Source organism: Panulirus ornatus, chromosome 30 (assembly GCF_036320965.1).
Source record: "Panulirus ornatus isolate Po-2019 chromosome 30, ASM3632096v1, whole genome shotgun sequence".
Lineage (NCBI taxonomy): Eukaryota > Metazoa > Arthropoda > Malacostraca > Decapoda > Palinuridae > Panulirus > Panulirus ornatus.
The window spans coordinates 5700109-5724844 of NC_092253.1; the positions used below are offsets into that span (position 1 = coordinate 5700109).

At 39.2% G+C, this 24736-nt stretch overlaps 3 protein-coding genes across 3 annotated transcripts; 1 reads left to right on the top strand and 2 right to left on the bottom strand.

Moving 5' to 3' along the window:
• Positions 1 to 4142: 4142 nt before the first annotated feature.
• LOC139758361 (uncharacterized) lies at positions 4143 to 6564 on the bottom strand. The gene is made up of 4 exons (XM_071679655.1): positions 6163 to 6564; positions 5655 to 5829; positions 4936 to 5038; positions 4143 to 4428 (listed from the first exon to the last, which is right to left on the bottom strand). The coding sequence occupies exons 1-4, from the start codon at positions 6562 to 6564 to the stop codon at positions 4266 to 4268; spliced, it is 843 nt and encodes a 280-aa protein (XP_071535756.1). The 3' UTR covers positions 4143 to 4265.
• Positions 6565 to 8014: 1450 nt separating this feature from the next.
• On the top strand, positions 8015 to 10810 carry LOC139758558 (uncharacterized). Its single transcript, XM_071680080.1, has 5 exons — positions 8015 to 8034; positions 8232 to 8639; positions 8773 to 8947; positions 10086 to 10188; positions 10534 to 10810. The coding sequence occupies exons 2-5, from the start codon at positions 8232 to 8234 to the stop codon at positions 10694 to 10696; spliced, it is 849 nt and encodes a 282-aa protein (XP_071536181.1). The 5' UTR covers positions 8015 to 8034; the 3' UTR covers positions 10697 to 10810.
• A 1206-nt stretch (positions 10811 to 12016) lies between these two features.
• LOC139758559 (uncharacterized) lies at positions 12017 to 18339 on the bottom strand. Its single transcript, XM_071680081.1, has 5 exons — positions 18318 to 18339; positions 16903 to 17133; positions 15676 to 15850; positions 12939 to 13041; positions 12017 to 12344 (listed from the first exon to the last, which is right to left on the bottom strand). The coding sequence occupies exons 2-5, from the start codon at positions 17131 to 17133 to the stop codon at positions 12161 to 12163; spliced, it is 693 nt and encodes a 230-aa protein (XP_071536182.1). The 5' UTR covers positions 18318 to 18339; the 3' UTR covers positions 12017 to 12160.
• Between the last annotated feature and the right edge of the window lie 6397 nt (positions 18340 to 24736).

Sequence of the window (24736 nt, forward strand, 5' to 3'; positions counted from 1 at the left end):
AGAATAAGACAAATAGATGAAAGAATTGGAACAGAAAATGGGAAACCGTTTCCAATGAGAAACCCGGATCTCTAAAGAATATACCATAATTCTGTGAAGAACGAAGGTCATGATATGTTCACGAACAAGACAAGAATTATAAGAATTCCAAATAAAACCGTAAGAAAAAGAAAAACGGGAAAAGAATGGAAGAACCCGTAACAATTACAAAACTAATCATTCTCGCTTAAGAATTCACCAGAGGCTTTCGTCATCAACTTACATAGAAGTAAATCAAATACACAGATTGATCGCGTTCACCGTGATGCAGGGGCTACACACACACACACACACACACACACACACACACACACACACACACACACACACACACACACACACATATCTATCTATAGAGAGAGTCTGTGGTCGTAGAATCATACTTAGTACATGACGAAGGTGTTTTGAAGATTTTTTCCATTGATGGACGCCAGCACCTTGATCCTGACGCCAGGGATAGGCCCGGTGTGTCCTACCAGCTCAAATAATGGTCAATATGATTCTTTGATTCCTATCAATTACTCAAGAGGATGCACAAAGGAATGTATCTCATGGCTAATAGATTTCAGTCAAATTGGCCTCTTAGTCAGTAATGCCATCATGCACCTTTATATATATATATACCAAAGAAAAACTGATGACTGATGATGCTTCATTGAAGGATTTCAAGCATATGAAAAATGAACTGAGTCGACAGACATTCCGCTTATTCTTAGGTGGCTTTTCTTTTTTCTTCCCCCCTTCCGTAAGCAGCAGCATCCCTGTGAAGTGGTACTCACTGAGGTGATTGCTTCCAGCACGTATATACAACGAGCCGCAGGAATTGTCTGAACTATCGCTCAAGTTTAGCGTCATGCAGTTGACCAGTCACCAACGTCTGGTGAAAGTATCGTCTGGATTGGCGAGACGTTCTTTTATCTCGGGATGTTTGTATCGATCAAAAGGTTACTTGTCGGTGCTCTTCTGTCTCTCTCTCTCTCTCTCTCTCTCTCTCTCTCTCTCTCTCTCTCTCTCTCTCTCTCTCTCTCTCTCTCTCTCTCTCTCTCACCGATATATATATATATCCTTATGAGTCCACACATATATATGTGTGCGTGTGTGCGTGTGTGCGTATGTATGTGTGTGTGTGTGTGTGTGTGTGTGTGTGTGTGTGTGTGTGTGTGTATGTGTGTGTGTGTGTGTGTGTGTGTGTGTGTGTGTGCAACTGGGGCTGCTGTAACTTCAAGACTTTTATATTACTGTTAACATTCGCGTCGAATCTAACTTCAGAAAGTACAGTCAGCACTCATCTACGAAAACCTAATTGAACAGAGCAAAAAAAAAAACATATGTGATAAATGACGTTGAATCGTATCGTCTTATATGACATTGCACACACACACACACACACACACACACACACACACACACTCAAGTGGAACCTGGCATATCTTCATCGAGATGAAATGGCCAAAGCAATTAAGCCAATTATAAGCTCAAGTTGGCTCGTTAGATATTACCTATTGGATCCTCACAGCCTGGTGTTCGGTCGAGCCAAAGTGGCCGGAACGAGAGGTATTGATCGAAAGATTTCGGTACTGGTTCGAATCAGTCTTTCTTATTTTCTTGTAATCACGAATACGTTATGACCCAAAGGCTGAAGGTAGACCCCTTCTTCCATACCCTTAAGGAAAGAGCATTGAACTATCAATCTCTTGTAGAATAAAGTCCCCTCTTCAATAACCAAGGGGGTAAATGGAGTCTTTAGTGATGATAAACAATATTCTTTTCTCATTAGATCCTGAACTTCTTGAAAAAAAAAAAGAGAAAGTTGCAGAATTAGTGTCATCAAAACCTAATATAAATCTATTTTGCAAGGGAAAATTAGGTCGTTCTAGATGGCTATGACGGATGATCGCTTATATAGACGATCGAACCCAGAGAAGTTAGATAGAAATTCGAACCCCCCCCCCTTATGACGAGGGATTCGACCCCCTTCCCCTATCCGAGACGGATGTGTGGCTATTACCATGAGCGCCTCCGTGCTTTCAGCACTTCAATCCCTGACTCAGAAATGAATGAAACCAGTCACATTTTCCCTCCATCTAGATCTGCAAGTGTCTTGGCCGTTGGAAGGCATCTATATCCATCAAAAAACTGGTTAGCCCTGCTGTCCTTGGCTTGACAGAGATCACAGAATTCATGACCAACTTTCTCACTGACAACGTCCTGTGGCCATTCAGCCTGTGTAAACAGAAGGAAAAAGATGGGTAGGCAAGGAAGACCTGTTGCCTTTGGCAACGTCATCCATCCCTTCGTCAAATACGTGACGCTTCAGAGGAGCAGTTCCTAATCCGGCTTGTCTTATTGTACATAGACCTGGCATCCCTCAAGGAATGATGCTGTGAGAGACGCATCATTTGTACCCACAGTCTCAACGTAGACAAAGCTCTGATGAAATGAAGACAAGAGAGAAAATTACCCTTTTAGCCTTACCACTTCGAAGGATGCTGTCGACATTACCGTCCCCCATTTCATCTTCGTCCTTCTGAGTGTCACCTTCCTCTCCTGCGGAGGAGTTTTGACGCTCATCTCTCGAGAGAAATCAGTAGCAGCTGATGCTTTTTTTTCATAGCAAGACGACCTATCAAGCATGTTTCTTTTTTTTCTTTTGCCCCTCGCACGGCTTTCCAGAGAGAGAGAGAGAGAGAGAGAGAGAGGGAGACCATTTTGCCCAGCGAGCTTAACTGATATAGGAGTGTCTGGATGAGGACACTTAGGCTGGCAGTGAAGAATGCATCCAAAAAACCTCTTCCAAGTTACAGAAATGCAATGCTTGCTATTCTCCTTGAGTTCTTTGGCACACATCCTACAGGCAGACCTGGAAGGGCCTGAACGAAGGGGAGGGAAATCAGGTGATCTCAATACTCAGGATGCCTTCTATCTTTCTCACAAATAAACCTCTCTACTTCTAATGTAAGCTACATCTCAAATGTGGCCGTTCATAGGCCGAAAGGCTTCCTTAACCCTCACCTAACAAGAAGTGTGGAGAAACACAACAAAGGTATTGAGTTTCCTAAATGATCTTATACTGTAAACCTCATGATCATTTCCATGATAGAAACGTTTACCCTACCACCGCTGGGCGCAGCTAAATGAGGAAAGTTTCGTTCACTTAATCAGCTTACCTACACTTTGCCATAAGAAAGAAAAAGAAAAGGTGCTGTGCAAACTCCTTATGATAGTCATTTATAGATAGCCCAAAACACACACACACACACACACACACACACACACACACACACACACACACACACACACAAACCACATCCTGTTAACGCATGACAAAGGAGCATCGATGCGGTACCGTCTACTGGATATGTAGTCGAGTTCACTGATGGTAAACTTTAGATCTGTAGTTATCAACAGCATTATTCATAGAATTCATACTGTATACGTCTCTGTTATCATTAATGTATAGGAAAAAAAAACACGTCCAGAGGCACTGGCTATGTATCGATTACGAGCAAAAATCATAGATGTTCGGTTGTGTCTGATGTCTTTTCTTAAATATATACGAGTCAAGTCACCGCCAAATGAACAAAATACTACCAAAGCAATAAGGACTTCCGTTGCAACGTAGCAGTTGGCGTTCCTGACCGTAACTCATTCAAGGGCCGCCCAGGGTCGAACCGCATAGGTTCGAATCCTCAAGAAAAAACAAAAAACTATGATTGATAAAGTGTTCGAATCCTGTAGCCTTGTGAGGACTTCTTCGTCTGTTACCTTGAGAGGTATTATGTTTCTCGAACATGAACCCGAGGTGAGGATCATTGTTCATAGACAAAGGCTACAAAGCAAACTATTTCAACTCCCCAAGATAACATATCTGTTTCTCATGATCAACTGATGATCATACATCTATACTTTTGATCTTTGGTCTAATGAATCATCTTCCAAAGGGAAGAATATTCTTTCTCACCGAAAATCATTATATCCTTTTCTTTAAATGGTATACTGGACTTATTCTTCCCTTTTTCACACACTAAAACTCCCTATAATTTCTCTGTACCATCTGTTGACAATAAACATCTCGTTATGGTAAGGGTTCATGAAATAGGATATGCATTTAGAAATTCACTATATTGTTAAATTAATCTCTTGGAAGACAATAGATAAGTTATTTAGAAAGGCAGGTTGCAGCTGGGAACAGCTGGAGTCTTGGACGCTCTTCAAGGGAGACGTCGCTAGCGATAGTCGTTGTAGTGGAGTGGACGTTCGCAGATGATGGGTTTCAAATGGCGACAGGCGACGTCGTGCCAGGTGATGCCGTCGTATTGGTAGAAGTGATTGAGGACGGCCAGGCAATTCTCGTTCCCTTCATTGTTGTCTGGTTGTGGGACATGCTTGCTGCAGGGCAGAAGAAAGGATAGAAATGGGGGTTTGGCATCAAGGTTCTCTAAGAATCAAAGAAATAAATCGACAGAATCTTTGGGATTATCGTTTTCCTTATGTACAGTATAAGTCCTGTTGTCGATGTCGTTTGCAATATCTATCGGCTTATGAAGTCATATTCTTTTACCTTCCTTGAAAGACTAGTGACATACCTACATTTCTTTCAGTCTATATGAAGGAAGGGAGGCAGAGGAAGAAGGAGACAAGAGCAAGTGAAAGATAGGCAGGTATATATATCATTAGATATGTTTCATCTACTACCAAAGAGCATCATTGTAGAAGACCTCCTCAACTTTCTAAAAATTTCCTTAAATTTTGATTTACGAGGACCAACAAAATACTTTAGGATTTGAAGAATGAATCTCTCCTGATTAAGAACTAATAAGATAGGGGAGGTCATAGAAGGAAGAGAAAAGAAAGAGAATCTTTCCTAGACATTGAGCATTATACAAATGTACTTACGCTCCCGTCTGACCCCAGTTCAGACCATAGAATTTACTTCCAGAGGGCCAGGTCCATTCGTACCCTTGGAGGTAGCCACCAGTCCAGATATACTTCAGCTTGTCTGAAAAAAAAAATTTATGATCGTATAAGGAATCTTGAGTGAAAGTAAGATGATATACATTTTTTTTCATATCATTGAGTGAATATTATTCGAACGCTGATGGATTAGTGATACGTAGATGAATTGCTGTACAATAGCATAAATTTTGAGTTACTTCAGTCCTTCGTTGATATTTATGCAAAGAAGTCATAGATGAAATACCCTAAAGCATCGATATGAGATCAGGAACCTTGACTGGCTATATATCATACCATATCTTTGACGACTCCAAAGACGCTTCCCATTTTCTAATCATGCCTAAGATGGAAATGGAAATATCCAGTGACTCTACTGAACAGAACTTACAAGGATGATATGTGGCTTAACATGTGGATGATGATCCTTAACGAATCATCTATAAAAGACGATGTTGAAGATGACTCGTACTTAATTCAGTACAAATAATTTCATCAATGTTACTTTTATGTTTATATCAAGAAGAGACAGACGTATAGCTAAGACGCCATTGGTAAACCAGCGTTACCGGGTGGTGGTGTTCGTCTAAATCATTATGGTCAGTGGTATAAGTTATCAACGACATTGTTTCATCTTTTTTCCTTTTCTCGTGTTAACTCACGATAGGCGACGACCTCATTGATGACCTGGCTCTCCACATCGGTCTCGATGCTCACGCCTTGCCATCCGCCTCCAAGACTCTTGCAGTAGTGGATGGCATTGTCCCACGTGTATTTACTTGCCCCATCGTGAAGCCAGGAGAAGTGGTAGTCACTGTACGATGTGCTCAAGTCCACCTGGAGGATAGAGAGAGAGAGAGAGAGAGAGAGAGAGAGAGCATTATTCGAAGTAAACTACCTAAAACAGTATAACACTCAGCACATCTAAGTATATATATATATATATATATATATATATATATATATATATATATATATATATATATATATATATATATATATATATATATATATATATATATATATATATATATATATATATATATATATATATATATATATATATATATATATCGCATGATATAGGCATGGGGGGTGAAATTATGAAAACCACTAGCAAAGACAAAAACGTATTATATACACACCAAGCGATAAACATGACCCACTCACATGGCCACCGTGTGCAACCAGCACGGGACTGCTGGCGCTGTGGACCACCACGCCACCACTATGACCAGGGGAGAGAACATGACCGTCATGGAAGGAGGACACCACTGGAACATCATGAGCTACAACTTTACTATCGAGGGGAATGGCACTACTGAGAGAGACGACGCCGGCACCTCCAAGGTGGGATAACCCGGCGTGTGAGACGTGGGCGATGGCGTGCGACACTCCCACGCCACTATGGGAGACTCCCCCTAAGCCATGGAGAGCGTTCCCTCCACCGAAGGAGGCTGGTGAACCGTGGGAGATGAAGGCACCACCATGATGAACTCCTCCACCTCCTCCATGTATCGTGCCTGGGGTAGCCACGGCCACAAACACAGACAGAACCAGAAAAACTTTCATCTGGAAGAGATCAAGTGTGGTTAGGTGATGCGAGACTTTCCCTTGGTGAAAAATTTGGTCTTACTTGGTTAGAAACCCGTAATCCTTAAGGAAGAATAAAAGATGAAAATTCATACGATTATCAGTAAAGTGGGTTCATCTATCACACCCAAGCTCATACCTACTCTTAGTAAAAGCAATGTCCTCCAACACCTGACGAAAACACAAACCTCCCACCATTACCAGATGCTATGGGTCAGGAAAACAGTCATAGATGAAAATGAAAAGGGGAATCATCCGAAGCAATTATTCATTAACCACTATATGACCCGGAAGTTAAGTCTAGTCTCCTAAATTCTTCTTCTTCAGCGTAGAATCTACCCTCAACCAAAGCTGTCCACAGCTTGAAGCCAATTATCCTCAAGTATTCTTCTTCAGCGTAGAATTTAACCCGAGCCGAAGCTGTCCACTGCTTACCGTCTCCAGAGAGTATGTGCTGCCATCACAAGGCACTGGTAGCCTTATATAACACTGACTGGGGTTCAAGGTATCTTTTTCATGGTATGGAGACTGGGTACGTCCGTCTCATATTCAGCAGGGTCACAGGAGACGGGAAAGAGAAGGTCGGAATTGCCTGAGGAGCAATTATTATTATTGTTATTATTATCATTATCATTATTATCATTATCATCATAATTGTTATTGTCATTATTACTATTATCATCATTATTATCATTATTAGTATTATTATTATCATCATTATTATTGTTAGTATTAGTATTAGTAGTAGTAGTAGTAGTAATAGTAGTAGTATCATTATCATTATCATATAATCTCTGAACCCCTAATATGGAAATAAGGAAATGGGATACACCTTTGGAGCAAAATGTGCCAAGACGATGCGGTGTGCCATATCGCATGGAAGCAAGTAAGGAGCCAGCATTCGGGAGCAAAAAGCTAAGGTTAGTACCTAATCTAGTGAGGAATGAGAACCATCTCCTTAGAACAAGTAAGTCAAGGTTCGGAGGTCAGGTTTGGGGAGTTGTTTTTGAGTCGAATGGCCGAAAACTTGATTCGGTCAAGGTAGTGCATAGATCAAACCAACAAAAAAAAAAAAGAAAAAAAGATCCACATCGGTTACGAAAGTTGTCATCTGACTGAGGACGAATAAATCACCTGTCAGACTCAAACAGCTACTCTGATGAGACCACACACACCTAGCTAATAGCTTCATTCTGTCTCTTCCTACTTAACTATTGACTCCTTTACCCTCACTTTCCTTGCCTTTCCTTTCCTCCTCATCTCCTTAGGAGATCACCATAAAACCAATCCTTATCAGCCCTGACCTTCCATTCCTATTCTCCTGTGACCCTGCTAAATATGGGACAAGTTTACCCAGTTTTCATACCATGAAAAAGATCCCTTGAGCCCAGTCAGCCTTATATAATGCTGCCTTGTGCTTAGCGGGAGCACACATTCCCTAGCGACGAGGTAAGCAATGGTAGGGTAGAACGCCAAACAACCCCTCACAAAACTAATCTCATATATTCAGAGCAATGGTTGAGCAATGGAAGATACCTTTTTCGTCTTCATATATCCGAAAATTAATCAGTTTTAGTTCTCGCTGGAGATTCCTGCTTTCACTGGGGAAAGTTACGTATCTTCAGCCCACAAATGATCTGTTCCAGATGAAAGTTTTGCTGGTTCTGTCTGTGGTGGTGGCCGTAGCGACTCCAGGCACAGTGCACGGAGGAGGAGGAGGAGGAGTTCATCGAGGCGGCATTTTCGTCTCCCACGGTTTACCGTCTTCCGCTGGCGGTGGAAATGTTTTGCATGGGTTAGGGGTCTCCCACCGTGTACCAGTGTCCCATGACATCGGCCCCGTGTCACACGTAGGACCATCTTACGGTGGTGATGGTGGTGCAGTCGTCTCCGTTGGCAGTGGAGTGCCCCACGGCAATGTAGTGCTATCCCATGATATCCCATTGTCCATCCATGACGGCAATGTTTTCTCCTTTCATGATGGTCCGGTGGACGAGGTCGTCCACAGTGCCAGCGCCCCTGTCGTTGTACACAGTGGTGTCGGAGGTGACAAGGTATGTGGTATTTCTCAATAGTTTCCTCAATCCTTTCTCCTCCTGTATCAAAAACCCCAACTTCCCAGACTTGGTAAATTTTATGGCATTTGAACCCACGACTCAGTATTGCAACTTTGCCTTTATCCTCCAGGTGGACTTGAGCACATCGTACAGTGATTACCACTTCTCCTGGCTTCACGATGGTGCAAGTAAATACACGTGGGACAATGCTATCCACTACTGCAAGAGTCTTGAAGGCGGATGGCAAGGCGTGAGCATCGAGACCGATGTGGAGAGCCAGGTCATCAATGAGGTCGTCGCCTATCGTGAGTTAAGAAGAAGAAAGGCTAAAATCTTTATCATTATCAGTTATTGCTATTCGGCCATGAACGGTGATGAAGTGGTCATCTGTTTGAAACATGTTCCATATTACAGCTATCGCTGATTGGACGAGTATTATTTGAAACACTTAGACTACACGAAAGAATCAGACTAGTGCATGTATTTCATGTCACTGAATACAGTAGGTAACATCGACTTTCAGCATCATCATCAAGCTACAGTGTACAGAGGCACTGGACACCATAATCCTCATCAGATATCGTAATGAAAGATTACGAGACACACATTTTGAATTCCTTAGATATAGTGGTCACATGCATTGATCATCATCCTGGTCATCCATAGGAACAGGTTATGTACAGAACACGGCTTAAGTCATCCTTTCACATAGTTATAAATCAGATTTCAAGTTCCACTCCACAAATGTCTGAGATATACCGTCAAAGATGTACGAAGGGCTTGTTCCTTCCATCTTCAGTCATTCCTTGGCCTAGAAGCTAAAGACTTGAAACATCTCGGGCATTACACACACACACACACACACACACACACACACACACGCACAGATGACACGCAAATGCAATCATCTCTAGATTTCTGACACAAATGCTTGAATTTGAACAGGATGCAGTGAAGGTCATCATCTGCTCATTGTTCTTTTCTACCTTTCTTTGTTCTTAAAGAACAGTGAAGAAGTTAGGACTTTCCTATATGTGTGTGACACTGCAACAAAACATCATCCAAACTTTTAACAAATCATTATGTTCTAGACAGTGGGATGATTTGTAGAATTTTGGGCAAAAAAAAAAAAAAAAATTGGTTAGAAATTCCTTGGGTTATTGTCATCTAGACCTGCTTTATCGACCCACCTTTGGATTTGTAATCAGCGCAATATATATACAGTGACACCTCACTAGGTTCATCAGCCATGAATATCTGTCTCATATAACTTATGGACGTAATCGAGTCTGCGTTCTATGTCTTATCCATCTAACAAATTAAAGTAAGTTGACAGAAAATTCCTTTTCTCTGAGGAGAGTCATATCCAGTGTAAACAAAACAACGGGACTACCTTCTGACGCCACTGAAGATTACTGATATGGTCAAAAATTATGTTTTCAGACAACCTCAAGTACATCTGGACTGGAGGACACAAGCGAGGCTCTGACTGGGCCTGGACCTCTGGAAATCCATTCATCGGTCTCAACTGGAGTCAGACTGGATCGTAAGTAAAAGTGTAAAGTATTTGGTTTCTGGGAATGGTTTTCATGCTCCTTTATCTATGATCTTCAGTCTTATAATCGTCTTCAATCTAAAGAGCATCGGTTTTCAGAATCAGCTGTCCTTTTTCTTTTTTTTTTCCTTTTTTCTTTTTTTCTAAGCGCACAGTCTTTTGCATTTGCTGTTATTTTTCCTGATCAGGAAAGTGAATGAAAGTGACTTCAGAAGGACAATAGCAACCATAAACAGCAATGATACCTCGACTTAGAATGCCATTTGGATATAAGTCCATAGGAATGAATGTAAAACCAGAAAGACCATTAACATTGTACCATTTCCTCCCGTCCAGCAAGCATATCCCACAACCAGACAACAATGAGGGGAACGAGAATTGCCTGGCCGTCCTCAATCACTTCTACCAATACGACGGCATCACCTGGCACGACATCGCCTGTCGCCATTTGAAACCCATCATCTGCGAACGTCCACTCCACTACAGCGACTATCGCTAGCGACGTCTCGCTTGAAGGGCGTGCACATTTCTGATTGATTCCAGTTGTATTGAATTTCATTTAACTTATATGTTTTCCTTCAAAGGCATAAAAACAATAAATTTTTTCCATATATACCATGTTTTAAAATCCATTGTCACTTCACTGTCTACCGTGTACACATATGTGGTGTGATGTGGTTTGATCGAGTAAGAATTGAAAGGGTAGGAGAGATGTGTTGAAATAAAAAGAGTGTGGTTGAGAGAGCTGAAGAGGGTGTGTTGAAATGGTTTGGACATATGGAGAGAATGAGTGAGGAAAGATTGTCAAAGAGGATATATGAGTCAGAGGTTGAGGGAACAAGGAGAAGCGGGAGACCAAATTGGAGGTGGAAGGAGTGAAAAAGATTTTGAGCGATCGGAACCTGAACATACAGGAGGGTGAAAGACGTGTAAGGAATATAATGAATTGGAACTATGTGGTATACCGGGGTCGATGTGCTGTCAATGGACGAAACCAGGGCATGTGAAACGTCCGGAGTAAACCATGCGAAGATCTGTGAGGCTTGGATGTGGAAAGGGAGCTGTGGTTTCGGTGCATTACACATGACAGTTAGAGACTGAGCGTGAACGAATGTGGCCTTTTTGTCTGTTTTCCTGGCGCTACCTCGCTGAAGCAGGGGGTAGCAGTGCTGTTTCCTGTGAGGCGGGTTAGTGCCAAGAATGGATGAAGGCAAGCAAGTATGAATACGTACATGTGTATATATGTATATGTTTGTGCATGTGTGATTATATGTATGAATGTTCATATGCATATGTGCATGTATGAGCGCTTATATATATATATATATATATATATATATATATATATATATATATATATATATATATATATATATATATGAGTGGATGGGCCTTTCTTCGTCTGTTTCTTGGCGCTATCTCACTAAAGCGGGAAACAATGTTTGAAAATGATATATATATATATATATATATATATATATATATATATATATATATATATATATTCATTCACACTGGCTATTTCCCGCGTTAGCAAGGAAGCGTTAAGAACAGAATACTGAGGCTTAGAGGAAAAATCCTCACTTGACACTCTTCTCTGTTCCTTCTTTTCTAAAAGAGAAACCGGATGGCAGGATTTCTAGTCCCAACTCCCATCCCTTTTAGTCCCCTATCCCTCGGTTAGCTTCCAGCCTCAGGAACGCCTTTTGCTTGTAAGTATATGAATAAATTTTTCACAACTACCTTCTCACATCGATAAAAACTCTTGTGCTACTGGAAGCGAATCTTTGATGCGGTCAAGTCATTGAAACAACATACATTTTATAGATGAATTTATTGCTCATTCCTGCAGGAAAATGAATAAGTTACACTGGGCAAATTTCTCAGCAGGAGACATTTACAGATCTGAAAGCTTCATGCAGGATATTTCTGGCCGAGATAGAATCACGGCCTCATATACCACCTAACCGCGGTAGTACCTGTGGCCGTAGTAAGGCCTATATGTGCGTGGACGTTCGCAAATGACAGGCTTCAGATGGTGACAAGCAATGTCATGCCAGGTGATGCCGTCATAGTCGTAGAACCGGTTCAGATAGGCCAAGCAGTATTCCTCTCCCTCATTGTTGTCTGGTTGGGGAAGACCTTGGCTGCAGGGTGTAGGGCAAAGAGCAGTGAGATTAATTGAGTAGGTCTCGCATAGGAAAAAGAAATTGCAGCTTGGTTAATTAGAAGCTTCCCTCTTTTCGAAGTCACAGTGTTTTACCTTAATATACAAATCATGCTCCTTTTTGTGTCCCTTTGAATTCTATTGGAGGAAAGCAAAATAGGGAGAGCTAAAGAGATAATCAAACATAGACCTAGGTCAGTTAGTATAAGTATTTATCCGATTGAATTACCTTTCGTGAAATCAGAATAAACTAGATGATATGCAACAGAAACAACAGGAAAATAACACACACACACATACACACACACACACACACACACACACACACACACACACACACACACATATACACACGCACACATTATATATATATATATATATATATATATATATATATATATATATATATATATATATATATATATATATATATATATATATATATATATATATATTATATATATATATATATATATATATATATATATATGACAGGGGTGGCCATAGATGAAATAAAATGTGACCAAAATATATATATGTTCCTTAACACTAGGCAATCTGTTATCATACTTACGCTCCAGTCTGACCCCAGTTTAGAGGTGTGAAATATCCTCCAGAAAGCCATTTCCAATCGTACCCGCTAAGGTAACCTCCACTCCAGGAATACTTCAGATTGTCTGTAAGATGTTATGATCCTATTAGGAACCTTTCACCAAAATCGAATGACATTCTGTTCAATCTGCTCTTGTCTAAGAGATTTTTTTATGAAACCATAACCCCAAATTTCCTGAAAGTTTGTGAACTCGATGAATTAGTGATGCATTCATTTCACGACATTGAAGTGAAAAACGAAAAGTTGTGTGAAGTGAATGATGATATGTTTCATTCCACAAATGCTCAAGTATTGTTTTCATGTACTAAGCCCTGACTGGTTATATATACAAACACACACACACACACACATGTATATATGTGTATATATATATATATATATATATATATATATATATATATATATATATATATATATATATATGTGTGTGTGTGTGTGTGTGTGTGTGTGTGTGTGTGTGTGTGTATATAACCAGAATTGGTTTACGTGGCTACATAGCTCTAAGAATTGATCATTACTTTCCTTATAAGAGATTATGCAAGTAAAGTATTACAAAGAATCCAAACATCTACATCTAACGTGTGAATGGTGCAGTATTGCAGAGTAATAAGCATAGGGCCGTTCATCACCCACATAGATAGGATAAAAACTAGTCTATTTCATTTTTGTATCGGTAGCGAAATAGCTAATGAAAGAGCAATAATCATACAATATCTTGGACAGCTTGTTGATGGACTGGATATATGTTATGAAAGGGTAAGACTGATGTGTGGTGATAAAAAGAGCGTGATAGAGAGAACGGAAGAGACTATGCTGAAATGGTTTGGACATGTGGATAGAATGCATGAGCAAAGGTTGACAAAGAGGATATTTGTGTCAGAATTGGTTGAAAGGAGAACGGAAAGACCAAACTGGAAATGGAAGGATGGAGTGGAAATGATTTTGAGCGATAGGACGCATGAATATGCAAGAAGGTGAAAGGCGTGCATGTAATACAGTGAATTCGAACAATAGAGTATACTGGGGTCGACATGCTCTCAATGAACTGCTGTGAATAGGAAGCTGTGGTTTCTGTGCACTACACATGACAGCTAGGGAATGGATGTGAGAAAATGCGGCCTATCTTCGTCCATTCCTAGCGTTACCCAGCTAGCACAGAAGTCGATCTTGTATGAAAAGAAAAAAATGGACTGAAACAGGGCATGTGAAACATCTGAGGTAAACCATGGAAAGGTCTGTGAAGCCTGGATGTGGATAGAGAGCTGAAGATTCGGACCATTACATATGACAGCTAGAGAGTGAGTGTGAATGTGTGGTCTTTTTTGTCTGTTATCTTGGTGCTACCTCAGTGAAGCAGGAGGTGAAGGATGGAGTGAAATAGATTTTGAGCGATCGGGGCCTGAACATGCAGGAGGGTGAAAGGCGTGCAAGGAATAGAATGAATTGGAACGATGTGGTATACCGGTGTCGACGTGCTGTCAATGGATTTAACCAGGGCATGTGAAGCGTCATGGAAAGTTTTGTGAGGCCTGGATGTGGAAAGGGAGCTGTGGTTTCAGTGCATTATACATGACAGCTAGAGATTGAGTGCGAACGAATGTGGCCTTTGTTGTCTTTTCCTAGCGCTGCCTCTCACACGTGCGTGGGAAGGGGGGTGTCATCTCATGTGTGGCGGGGTGGCGACGAGAATGAATAAAGGCAGCAAGTATGAATTATATATATATATATATATATATATATATATATATATATATATATATATATATATATATATATATATATATATATATATATATATAAATGTATGGTTATGTATATATGCGTGTGTGGACGTGTATGTATATACATGTGTATGTGGGTAAGTTGGGCCCTTGTTTCGTCTGTTTCCTTGCGCTACCCCGCTAACGCGGAAGACAGCAACAAAGTATAATAAATAAAATAAATGAAAAAAGAAAAAAAAAAAAAAAAATATATATATATATATATATATATATATATATATATATATATATATATATGTATTACGTATATGACAACGTTTATTTATAGCTTCATGACTATGATATTCTATACCTCAATGTTCCTCATATATTGATCACATTCAATACACGTGATGTTTTATCCTGAACCTTTAGAAGAGATGATTATCAAATGCTTTGCAACCAACGCCCATCAAAGATGGAGTTAGACGTATTGACGCCATGACATACTAAATAGTGTACTGAACTCGGACAACCATAACATTCAAAAAGGAGAAGATGCTTCGTAAACATATTTAGTCAGTCCATTTGGCGACTCTCTTGAGATGCATTTTGGCATTCGATTATCCTCTCTGATGATGAGGGGTGATGATGTACCTCTCTGATGATGAGGGGTGATGATGTACCTCTCTGATGATGAGGGGTGATGATGTACCTCTCTGATGATGAGGGGTGATGATGTACCTCTCTGATGATGAGGGGTGATGAAGTAATGTGTTGTTGAGAGGATGCTTCCTATGTGCTTTGAGATTACCTTTAGCTTGAGGAATAATCTTTGTCTCAAGAAAGATAACGAATGAAGTCGAAGATGTAACGTGAATGGTACTCTACGGAAGACGTGTGTTGGTGTCCTTTTGTGTGTGTGTGTGTGTGTGTGTGTGTGTGTGTGTTGATCAACATGATTAGCAATGTTATGGGTATCGTGTTTTTCTACTTACAGCCGTCGATGATTCTGATGATGAGGTAATTCTCCTCCTGAGTTTCGACAGAAACACCATACCATTCAGGTCCTAAGTTCCTGCAGTAGTTCATTGCATCTTGCCAGCTGTATTTTCCATTGTAGTCAGCAAGCCAAGAGAAGTGGTAGTCGCTACTTCGTGTGGACAGATGCACCTGCAAAGACCAAACGTTGACTACTTTGAACAAGTTATGACAAACTAATGAGCAGTGTGTTTTCTGTTCTCCTGCAGCTCTCGATTCAAAAATGTTATAGCGTTCATTAAGATGAACCCTGACCTCTTTCTTTTTTTTCTGTCAACTGAAGTCCCAGGAATAATCAATTGACCTCATCTGAAAGGATAGGATGGTAAGGTAGTCAAGGTTATAATGGTGACTATTCTTCCCTTTTAGGTTCACACTGAATATAGCTTTCTTGGGACATTATACAGAGAATGAATGAATTCAATTACACTTTATGATACAGTATATAGTGACGATGACGCTCATTTAAGAACAGCGATACTAGAAAACACATGACAGGATTACTTCCGCGATGAAATGTATCGTTGCATGTCAAACGTGCAATGGAGATGCGTTCAAGTCGGCCATGTTCACTTCTCATAGTGTAACTGGCTAAGAACTTTTCCAAAACTGTCGTAGTCATTCTTATATGATTTCCTGTTCTCACGCGTTTAGTAGAAAAGAATTGAAAGTATATTTGGCGCTAATCTTGTAAATTACCTTGAAAAAATGACGTTATGTCATTCTGATGGTAACAGCCAGGTAAATAACTTAAAGAGAATTAGTCAAAACCTTAAAGTTAATTCCAACTCCTCAAACACCTTTTGATTTTGAAACGATATTCAGGGAAGTAAAGGATCTCTAAGTAATTTCCATATTCTTCTACAAACAGGGATGAAAGAAAAAGAGATTTTTTTTTTAAAGTAAATTACCCAAACAACAAGGCATGTCACTGAGTTATACCGTCCGAAAACTACATAAATCATTAAGCACTCGAGAACAGACATCACACATATTCCCATGAACTTATGTTTGTCCAGCTATGCATGCCCTATACAATAGACACACACACACACATACACACACACACACACACACACACACACACACACACACATACTGAATAACGCAAAGAAGAAGAAGAAGTACTCAAACAACCACGAATCAATACGCATGACACCAAGCGGCCTACATCATACACCTACCGGAGCGTATACATAATGCCCGTTCGTTACAGATGGGACGACATGAGCCCCAAGGCTAACTCCTTGACCTTGAGTTATGACAGTGCCACCTCCACGTCCATAGAAGGAGGTGCTGCTTTGGCCACCGGTACTTGAAGAAAATGATGAGCTACTGGAGGCGGACTGATACGGGCCGACGAAACTGGCCAGCGAAACAGCCAATGCCACCGACAGGAGAAGCAAGACCTTCATCTGAAACACATAACGTTTGGTTACATTAAGCGAAGCGCTCTCACGCCAAGTGCACAGAACACAGATGATCCAAGATGGCACAAATCTTCATTCTTTCAAGTACCTTTGGTACCTATCCAACACAAAGAAATACAAAGGAATTCAAACAACAACAGTGAGAGCAGAAGATGTCGTCAGAAATTCACAGATCAGCTTGGCAAAATTTAGAAAGCATACATATGATTCAAAGAGAATGACCTGCCAATTGTCTTTGTTTGACTATGGAGGTGTAAATAATGTAAGTCGTGGACTAGAAGCAAAGTATTCGTCAAGTCTTTCCTTAAGTTAAACTATTTTGTCCGGCTAATCTGATTTAGTGATTATTGAGAAAAGTAATTATAAGTTCTTTGAAGTACCTCCACCTTAAACACAATTGCGTTATAGCCGTTTAATCTATAACATCCTTGTTCAGGTTTAGGGCATCGACTTCAAATTTTCATGACGGGAAACGTGATATTGCTTAATACAAAACTTAAAGTAAATGGTTGTTGTATCTCGTGCATCAGGTAATCTCCTCCCTTTAGAATCAGTAAGGAATGTGCTACGAGATCATTATGTTACATTATTCACTCGCAAATTTCAAGTACAAACGTTGACTTAAAGATACAGCAAAGGATGTAAATATGTAATACCCTATACCGCATCGCTTTTATGAACGTCAGCATACAACAAAAGTTCTACTTTCATAACTATCACACAAACTAATTTACGGACCTGTTCAAAGTAGATAAAGATAACTAGGGATACATTTTACAGGAACACAAAATTTTTTTGGGGGGGATCTCTGCAACTGTGTGAAGTATTTTTCTGTCCAAGATCAAAAAATTATCTCCCGTTTTCCACAATAGCGACGAGACAGTTCAAGTTACTGGAAACTTTAGGCACCACTGATATAGAAGCTTTGGGTTCGCAATGCCCAAGAGCCATTATGGAAGATCCCGTGATAAGTCGATGCTCTTGGCCTCTCACCAGAACACAAGTTCCCGTCATGAACTCCGCCTAACATCTTAAAGAACTTGTATAAACGAGGAACTTCAACTTTTTCCTTTTTCCACTTGTAATGATTCGTCTGTGTTCTGGGCATAGCTCAAGTGTTCTTAAGTAATATCAAGTCCTCCTCCCCACCAAAGATGTCCACAGCTCACCGTGACCAGGAGAAGAGTGCTGCCACAATCAACCAGCTTCAGCTTTATATATGGCCCACTAAGGTCGAGGGATCCTTTTCTGACATTTAGACTCGTTAAACCTGATTTACATTAACTGGGTCAGAGGAAAGGGGTTCGAGAAGGAGGGTGGGGGTGGAATAAGAGGAGGAGGAGGAGGAGGAGGAAGAGAAATTAGTGGGGGAGGAAGGATGTTGAGGAGGGGTTGATTAAGACAAGGGTGTTGAGAATAAACAGCTGAGTATCTGGTGGAGAGCAAGCAAAGTAAAGGAGGAGATGGAATACGAAACCTGGTATAGAGAAAACTGGCGGTGGATGGGTTTTGTTGGTATGTAGGAAGTAGCAAGTAGGATGAGAACGAAGAGGAGGAGGAGGACGAGGAGGAGATGAAGGACGAAGAGGCGGAGGAGGAGGACGACGATAGGAAGAGGAGGAGGTGGTGGAGGAGGAGGTAAGGAACTTCGACCTTGCTTTGTCGTATTTCCTCTCAAGTCGTACACTCTGCCTCAGCCAACACAGAAAACTACCCTTGTCTCCATGGCGGCTGAAGGGAGGATGAATGTATTCCTCTCGTCTTATAAGTATGTAGCTAACAACGAATTAATTTACTACTGTAAATTATTACTACTAATTCTTCTTCTTTATCTATATTTTCTTCTACCTCTTCCTCCTATCATTATTATTATTATCATCATTATCATTATTATCATTATAATTATCATTATCATCATTATCATTATTATCATTATAACTATCATTATCATCATTATCATTATTATCATTATTATCATTATTATCATGATTACAACTGTCATTATCATTTCCCATGTAATGATGTAATTCTCTTCTGAAAGCATTTACGCAGGTATTTGAACGTTTTTCTAATCACACACACACACACACACACACACACACACACCACACACACACACACACACACACACACACACACACACACACACACACACACACATACATGCATACACAAATACACCCCCAGAGACAAAAACACATAAATGATGCAGGTATACATAAGAGTAAAATTAGGTGAGTCATTGCATGAGAAAAAACAGGAGAGATGTGAAGTAATACGTCTGCAGTAAGAGTGTTGTGGATGAGTGTAAAAAGTTGAATGAAGAAAACGGTGTATGCAGAGTGTAAAGAGAAAATCAAAGAAAATGAGTGATAATAAAGCAAGACGAGGTCTAGCTTGTGCAAAACTCCCCATCTTTAATAAAAAGCATGTAGTAAAACACACACACACACACACACACACACACTCACTCACACACACACACACAGTAAACTCCTCCCACTCCACACAAACAAAACTCCACCCACTCCACAATCTACTGCCATCTTCTACCGCCCATCACCTGGCAGCATTTACTCGTGACAACATCATGTAAACAAAGTGGCTTCCCAGTCTTGAGGCCTCCGATCCCCTTCCAAAGAAAGCTGAGGACTAAGTCAGAAACGATTACCAGGTATTGTCCCTCACATTCGTGCTAGTTTCTTAATTAGATGCTATCCTTAAGGAGATCATAAATGATTATTTTGAACATTCTATAAGGCTAAGAATATCTATCAATATATATATATATATATATATATATATATATATATATATATATATATATATATATATATATATATATATATATATATATATATATATATGTATATATGTGTGTGTGTGTGTGTGTGTGTGTGTGTGTGTTGGAAAGGATCACAAATTTGCGCGTGATCAAGGATATTCCTATGAGTCTACGGGGAAAATGACACACGATAAGTTCCCCAGTGCACTTTCGTGTAATAATCACATAATCAGGGGAGACACAAGAAAGAAATATAAGTCAGTTGATATACAACAAAGACACGTAGCTAGATCGCCATTTGGTATATATATACATATATATATATATATATATATATATATATATATATATATATATATATATATATATATATATATATATATATATATATATATATATATTTATATATATATATGAGAATCATAGTAAAAAGAGTAAGAAATGATGTCACATATTCTATTGAATCAATACCGACACCAGTTCACCAGGAAGAGAGTGTACTGGACACACACACACACACACACACACACACACACACACACACACACACACACACACTGGTTGGTGTCAGATGGGGTGTGTAGGTTCAAGCATTTCTTTTTTGTGTTATTCAGACTTGCTAAACCTGATAGAAATATTCAGCTGGGTGAGAGGAGAGTGGTAGGCGTTGCTCGAAGGAGTCAGAGATGGGGAGAGAAGAGGGGGAGGGGTTGGTGGAAGTGGAGAAGGGAAGGGTGAGGGGTGTAGGAGGAATATGAAGGGAGAGGAGAAGGAGGAGGGGAAGGAGGAGGAGAAGAGGAGAAGAAGAAGAGGAGAGGAGATTAGTAAGAGAAGGTGGGAAGGTGGTATGGCAGGAGTAGTAACGACGGAAAATATGAGGAAAATTGGTGGGGAAGACTTGGTGTGAATGTCGTCCCAGTCACCTTCTTAACTCAGTCAGACGTCCGCCCATGTCAGATGTTCACTCCCACAGCCAACAGGACAAGATTTCCAAAACTCCCTAACGTCGACCGGCACACCAGAAGGGAGAAGGGAGGGAGAGGAATTCTATCAATTTGGTTTTTGTAACCGTTTTGTAACCGTCATACATCTTTCACTTCATTTTTCTATCTCCTTTCCGGCCTCTCCCCTTTTCCCACTAGCTCCCTCAACTTTCCATATGTAAGTTAAGTTCGTCTTTCCTTCCTCATCCTCTGTTTCTTCTCGAAACGTTTCAGCAAAATTCCGGTCGGTTCTTCCAGACAGACTGCGTTTTGCACGACTTCTCTCTGTTATACTGTCATTTCCTAAACGTTTGAAACTGCCTCGCACTGCATATTGTCTTTAGGTATTTCATCTCAGCTCGTCCAGTAATCACACACATACACATACACACACACACACAGACACACACACACTGTAAAGGGACATGACAGAGATAAAAATGCTGGAGGGTACTTGCTATGAGAGATTTAGTGAACGTTAGGACACCCAGTCGGGAAGAAAGGAATTGTCTAAGGACAGCAAATCTACTCATTACCAAATGATACGGTGAATAATGTCGAAAATAAGAGACAAGATCGACCATAAACCTCTGAGATCGAGAGGTGTGGAATAGCCACAAATCAGAGACTGCAGAAGTGGGACACAGATCCAGTGATTCTACTTCAAGTGGTCTGAGCAAGATATTGAATAACGCAGTAGAATGAGCCAGCTCACCCACCTCAAGACGAGGTGATGAAGAAAATGCTCAGAGCAGTGAACAAATGGCTAGAGGAAGAACATATTGTCCAAGACAAGTGCGTGCGCGATGGAAAAGGCAGATCCTTGATAGCATACTAGACAAGGAGAAGATGACGCGACTGCAAGAAACAAATGGCAAATAGGCCACACCTCAAATTAGAGGGGCAGTGCAAAGTGAGGCTCGCAGAAGTAGGTCGATGGTAATCTTTGGCCCGGCAAAAGATTATATTCCAAACAAAGAGGAAAGAATAACGAAGACGTCCGATGATGTCCAAAAAAGGAATTGGATACGGTGAACTTGCATAATACAAGTGCAGAGTTAAAGGAAAGTTAAGGACGTGTTAGGGAGAAAAGAACAGACCTCGCTGACGAAGAGATGGAGATGCACTTGCTAGCTCAGATACTTGTCAGAAAAGGATGAGTACAGAGAAACGTTCGCTAGAAGAGACAAGCTCAGACAGGAGCGACGGAAGAGGGAAGAAACACTCAGCCTAGACAGGGAAAAGGATACGCAGAAATTAGAGGTGGAACTAAAGAGAAGCAGAAACTATCTCACCTTAGACATAGTGAGACTGGGATTCGTTAGTTGGTTTAAAACCAAGATGATAGAAATCGTCTCCACAAACGGGATGGCAATGAACGGATCAGAGCTAGAGTTAGTTGGCTAAGTCATGAGGGTGTAGTCTTGATAGAGCTGGAGCAATAGATACCCAACTCGCTGAGGAAACACACAAAGCAACAAAGCGGAGTGGAAGACAAAGGGGGAAGGAAAAGGGGACTTGGCCCTCTTAGTAATCCAGGAATTATCGATGGATTGACCATTCAGGCAGTATAAGGTGGAAAGCATTATCATAAGAGAGACAATTATGGTGGTGCAAGGAAAAAAAAAGAAGAGACACTCAATCCTCAAAATGTTTAGGGAGTCGTGGAATCATATGTGACGGAAACATAGAGAAGAGAAACAAATCCCACACATAATCTCGCATCGTAGCCCAAGAGTTAGGTTACTTGGATCCCAAACAGATGGACAGGATTCGATTCTTGGGGTATAATGGTAAATAGTTTATATTACACACACACACACACACACACACACACACACACACACACATATGTAAAACATAAGCAGACAGACAGATCAAGAGTGGCCTAGATAGTAAGAACGAGAGAAGTGGTGCTACTGACGCTCAGAGGTCATAACACTAATCACCTCTGAAACATTTGCGGGCACCTCTGACCCATGACTTACACTCCTGACATGCACCTCCGGCCGTGGACAGAGCACCGTCCCAGAGCTGCGCAATATACGAAAGTAGTCCTGGCTATTTCTGACGAGTGTGGCCTCCTCCATCCTCAATCTTCGTCATCTCCACTTCTGGTTGGACAAAGGCAGCAACCGAGTATCTCTCATCTTATCTTCTCATGTTTTAGATCATCTTCTTCTTCTTTCTTTTTCTTCTTCTTCTTCTTCTTCTTCTTCTTCTTCTTCTTCTTCTTCTTCTTCTTTCTTCTTCTTCTTCTTCTTCTTCTTCTTCTTCTTCTTCTTCTTCTTCTTCTTCTTCTTCTTCTTCTTCTTCTACAGGGTACTTTCAGGTGTCGACTCTTTTGTTCAGTTCTAATTTGTTTTTTCCTATGGGTCATCTCCCTGTGTCATCGACTTCCATCCCTTTTCAACATTCTTCTGTACTTCTGTGTTAACACACTGTTAATTCACCCTCTCCTTATTCTTTCCTCAAACTTCTTTCCCTAGACCTAGTATATATCTATCACTTTATCATTTATCTATTTCTCCTCTTCTAATTCTACTTTCCATTATCTTGTTCTCCTCCGTAGGAGGAAACTGTATATTATTCCTCATATTCTTTTTATTTCTGTATTCTATGTAGTCATCAGCACCCTAACCCTGGTTTACTGAGGATGAGTTTGACCTACCTTGTGAGGAACACGTAAAACGCTATATCTTCCTTAGGCCAGCGTCTTTGACCTGCTCCGTAACGGTCGGTCAACAGGCTAGTTGTGGTGTGGAGCGGTAATGAAGATGGGAGGGCATAAAGAAGCTGGCCAATAGTGAAGAGGACGTAGTGAAGATGCGTCTAACCTGGCCAATAAAGGTCATCACAAAAGGATGTGGGGTCAATAATAATAATAACAATAATAATAATAACAATAATAATAATAACAATAATAATAATAACAATAATAATAATAACAATAATAATAATAACAATAATAATAATAACAATAATAATAATAACAATAATAATAATAACAATAATAATAATAACAATAATAATAATAACAATAATAATAATAACAATAATAATAATAACAATAATAATAATAACAATAATAATAATAACAATAATAATAATAACAATAATAATAATAACAATAATAATAATAACAATAATAATAATAACAATAATAATAATAACAATAATAATAATAACAATAATAATAATAACAATAATAATAATAACAATAATAATAATAACAATAATAATAATAACAATAATAATAATAACAATAATAATAATAACAATAATAATAATAACAATAATAATAATAACAATAATAATAATAACAATAATAATAATAACAATAATAATAATAACAATAATAATAATAACAATAATAATAATAACAATAATAATAATAACAATAATAATAATAACAATAATAATAATAACAATAATAATAATAACAATAATAATAATAACAATAATAATAATAACAATAATAATAATAACAATAATAATAATAACAATAATAATAATAACAATAATAATAATAACAATAATAATAATAACAATAATAATAATAACAATAATAATAATAACAATAATAATAATAACAATAATAATAATAACAATAATAATAATAACAATAATAATAATAACAATAATAATAATAACAATAATAATAATAACAATAATAATAATAACAATAATAATAATAACAATAATAATAATAACAATAATAATAATAACAATAATAATAATAACAATAATAATAATAACAATAATAATAATAACAATAATAATAATAACAATAATAATAATAACAATAATAATAATAACA

Bases quoted from the DNA above. Each gene is read 5' to 3' on its own strand.
- LOC139758361 (XM_071679655.1), bottom strand. From the start codon at position 6,564: ATGAAAGTTTTTCTGGTTCTGTCTGTGTTTGTGGCCGTGGCTACCCCA. The intron at 5,830-6,162 runs GTGAGTGGGTCA...TCTATCCTCCAG, and splicing joins TGGTTGCACACGGTGGCCAT to GTGGACTTGAGCACATCGTA. The intron at 5,039-5,654 runs GTGAGTTAACAC...TTTTTTTTTCAG, and splicing joins CAATGAGGTCGTCGCCTATC to ACAAGCTGAAGTATATCTGG.
- LOC139758558 (XM_071680080.1), top strand. From the start codon at position 8,232: ATGAAAGTTTTGCTGGTTCTGTCTGTGGTGGTGGCCGTAGCGACTCCA. The intron at 8,640-8,772 runs GTATGTGGTATT...TTTATCCTCCAG, and splicing joins GTGGTGTCGGAGGTGACAAG to GTGGACTTGAGCACATCGTA. The intron at 8,948-10,085 runs GTGAGTTAAGAA...TTATGTTTTCAG, and splicing joins CAATGAGGTCGTCGCCTATC to ACAACCTCAAGTACATCTGG.
- LOC139758559 (XM_071680081.1), bottom strand. From the start codon at position 17,133: ATGAAGGTCTTGCTTCTCCTGTCGGTGGCATTGGCTGTTTCGCTGGCC. The intron at 15,851-16,902 runs GTAGGTGTATGA...TGGTCTTTGCAG, and splicing joins GGCATTATGTATACGCTCCG to GTGCATCTGTCCACACGAAG. The intron at 12,345-12,938 runs GTAAGTATGATA...TACACCCTGCAG, and splicing joins AACTGGGGTCAGACTGGAGC to CCAAGGTCTTCCCCAACCAG.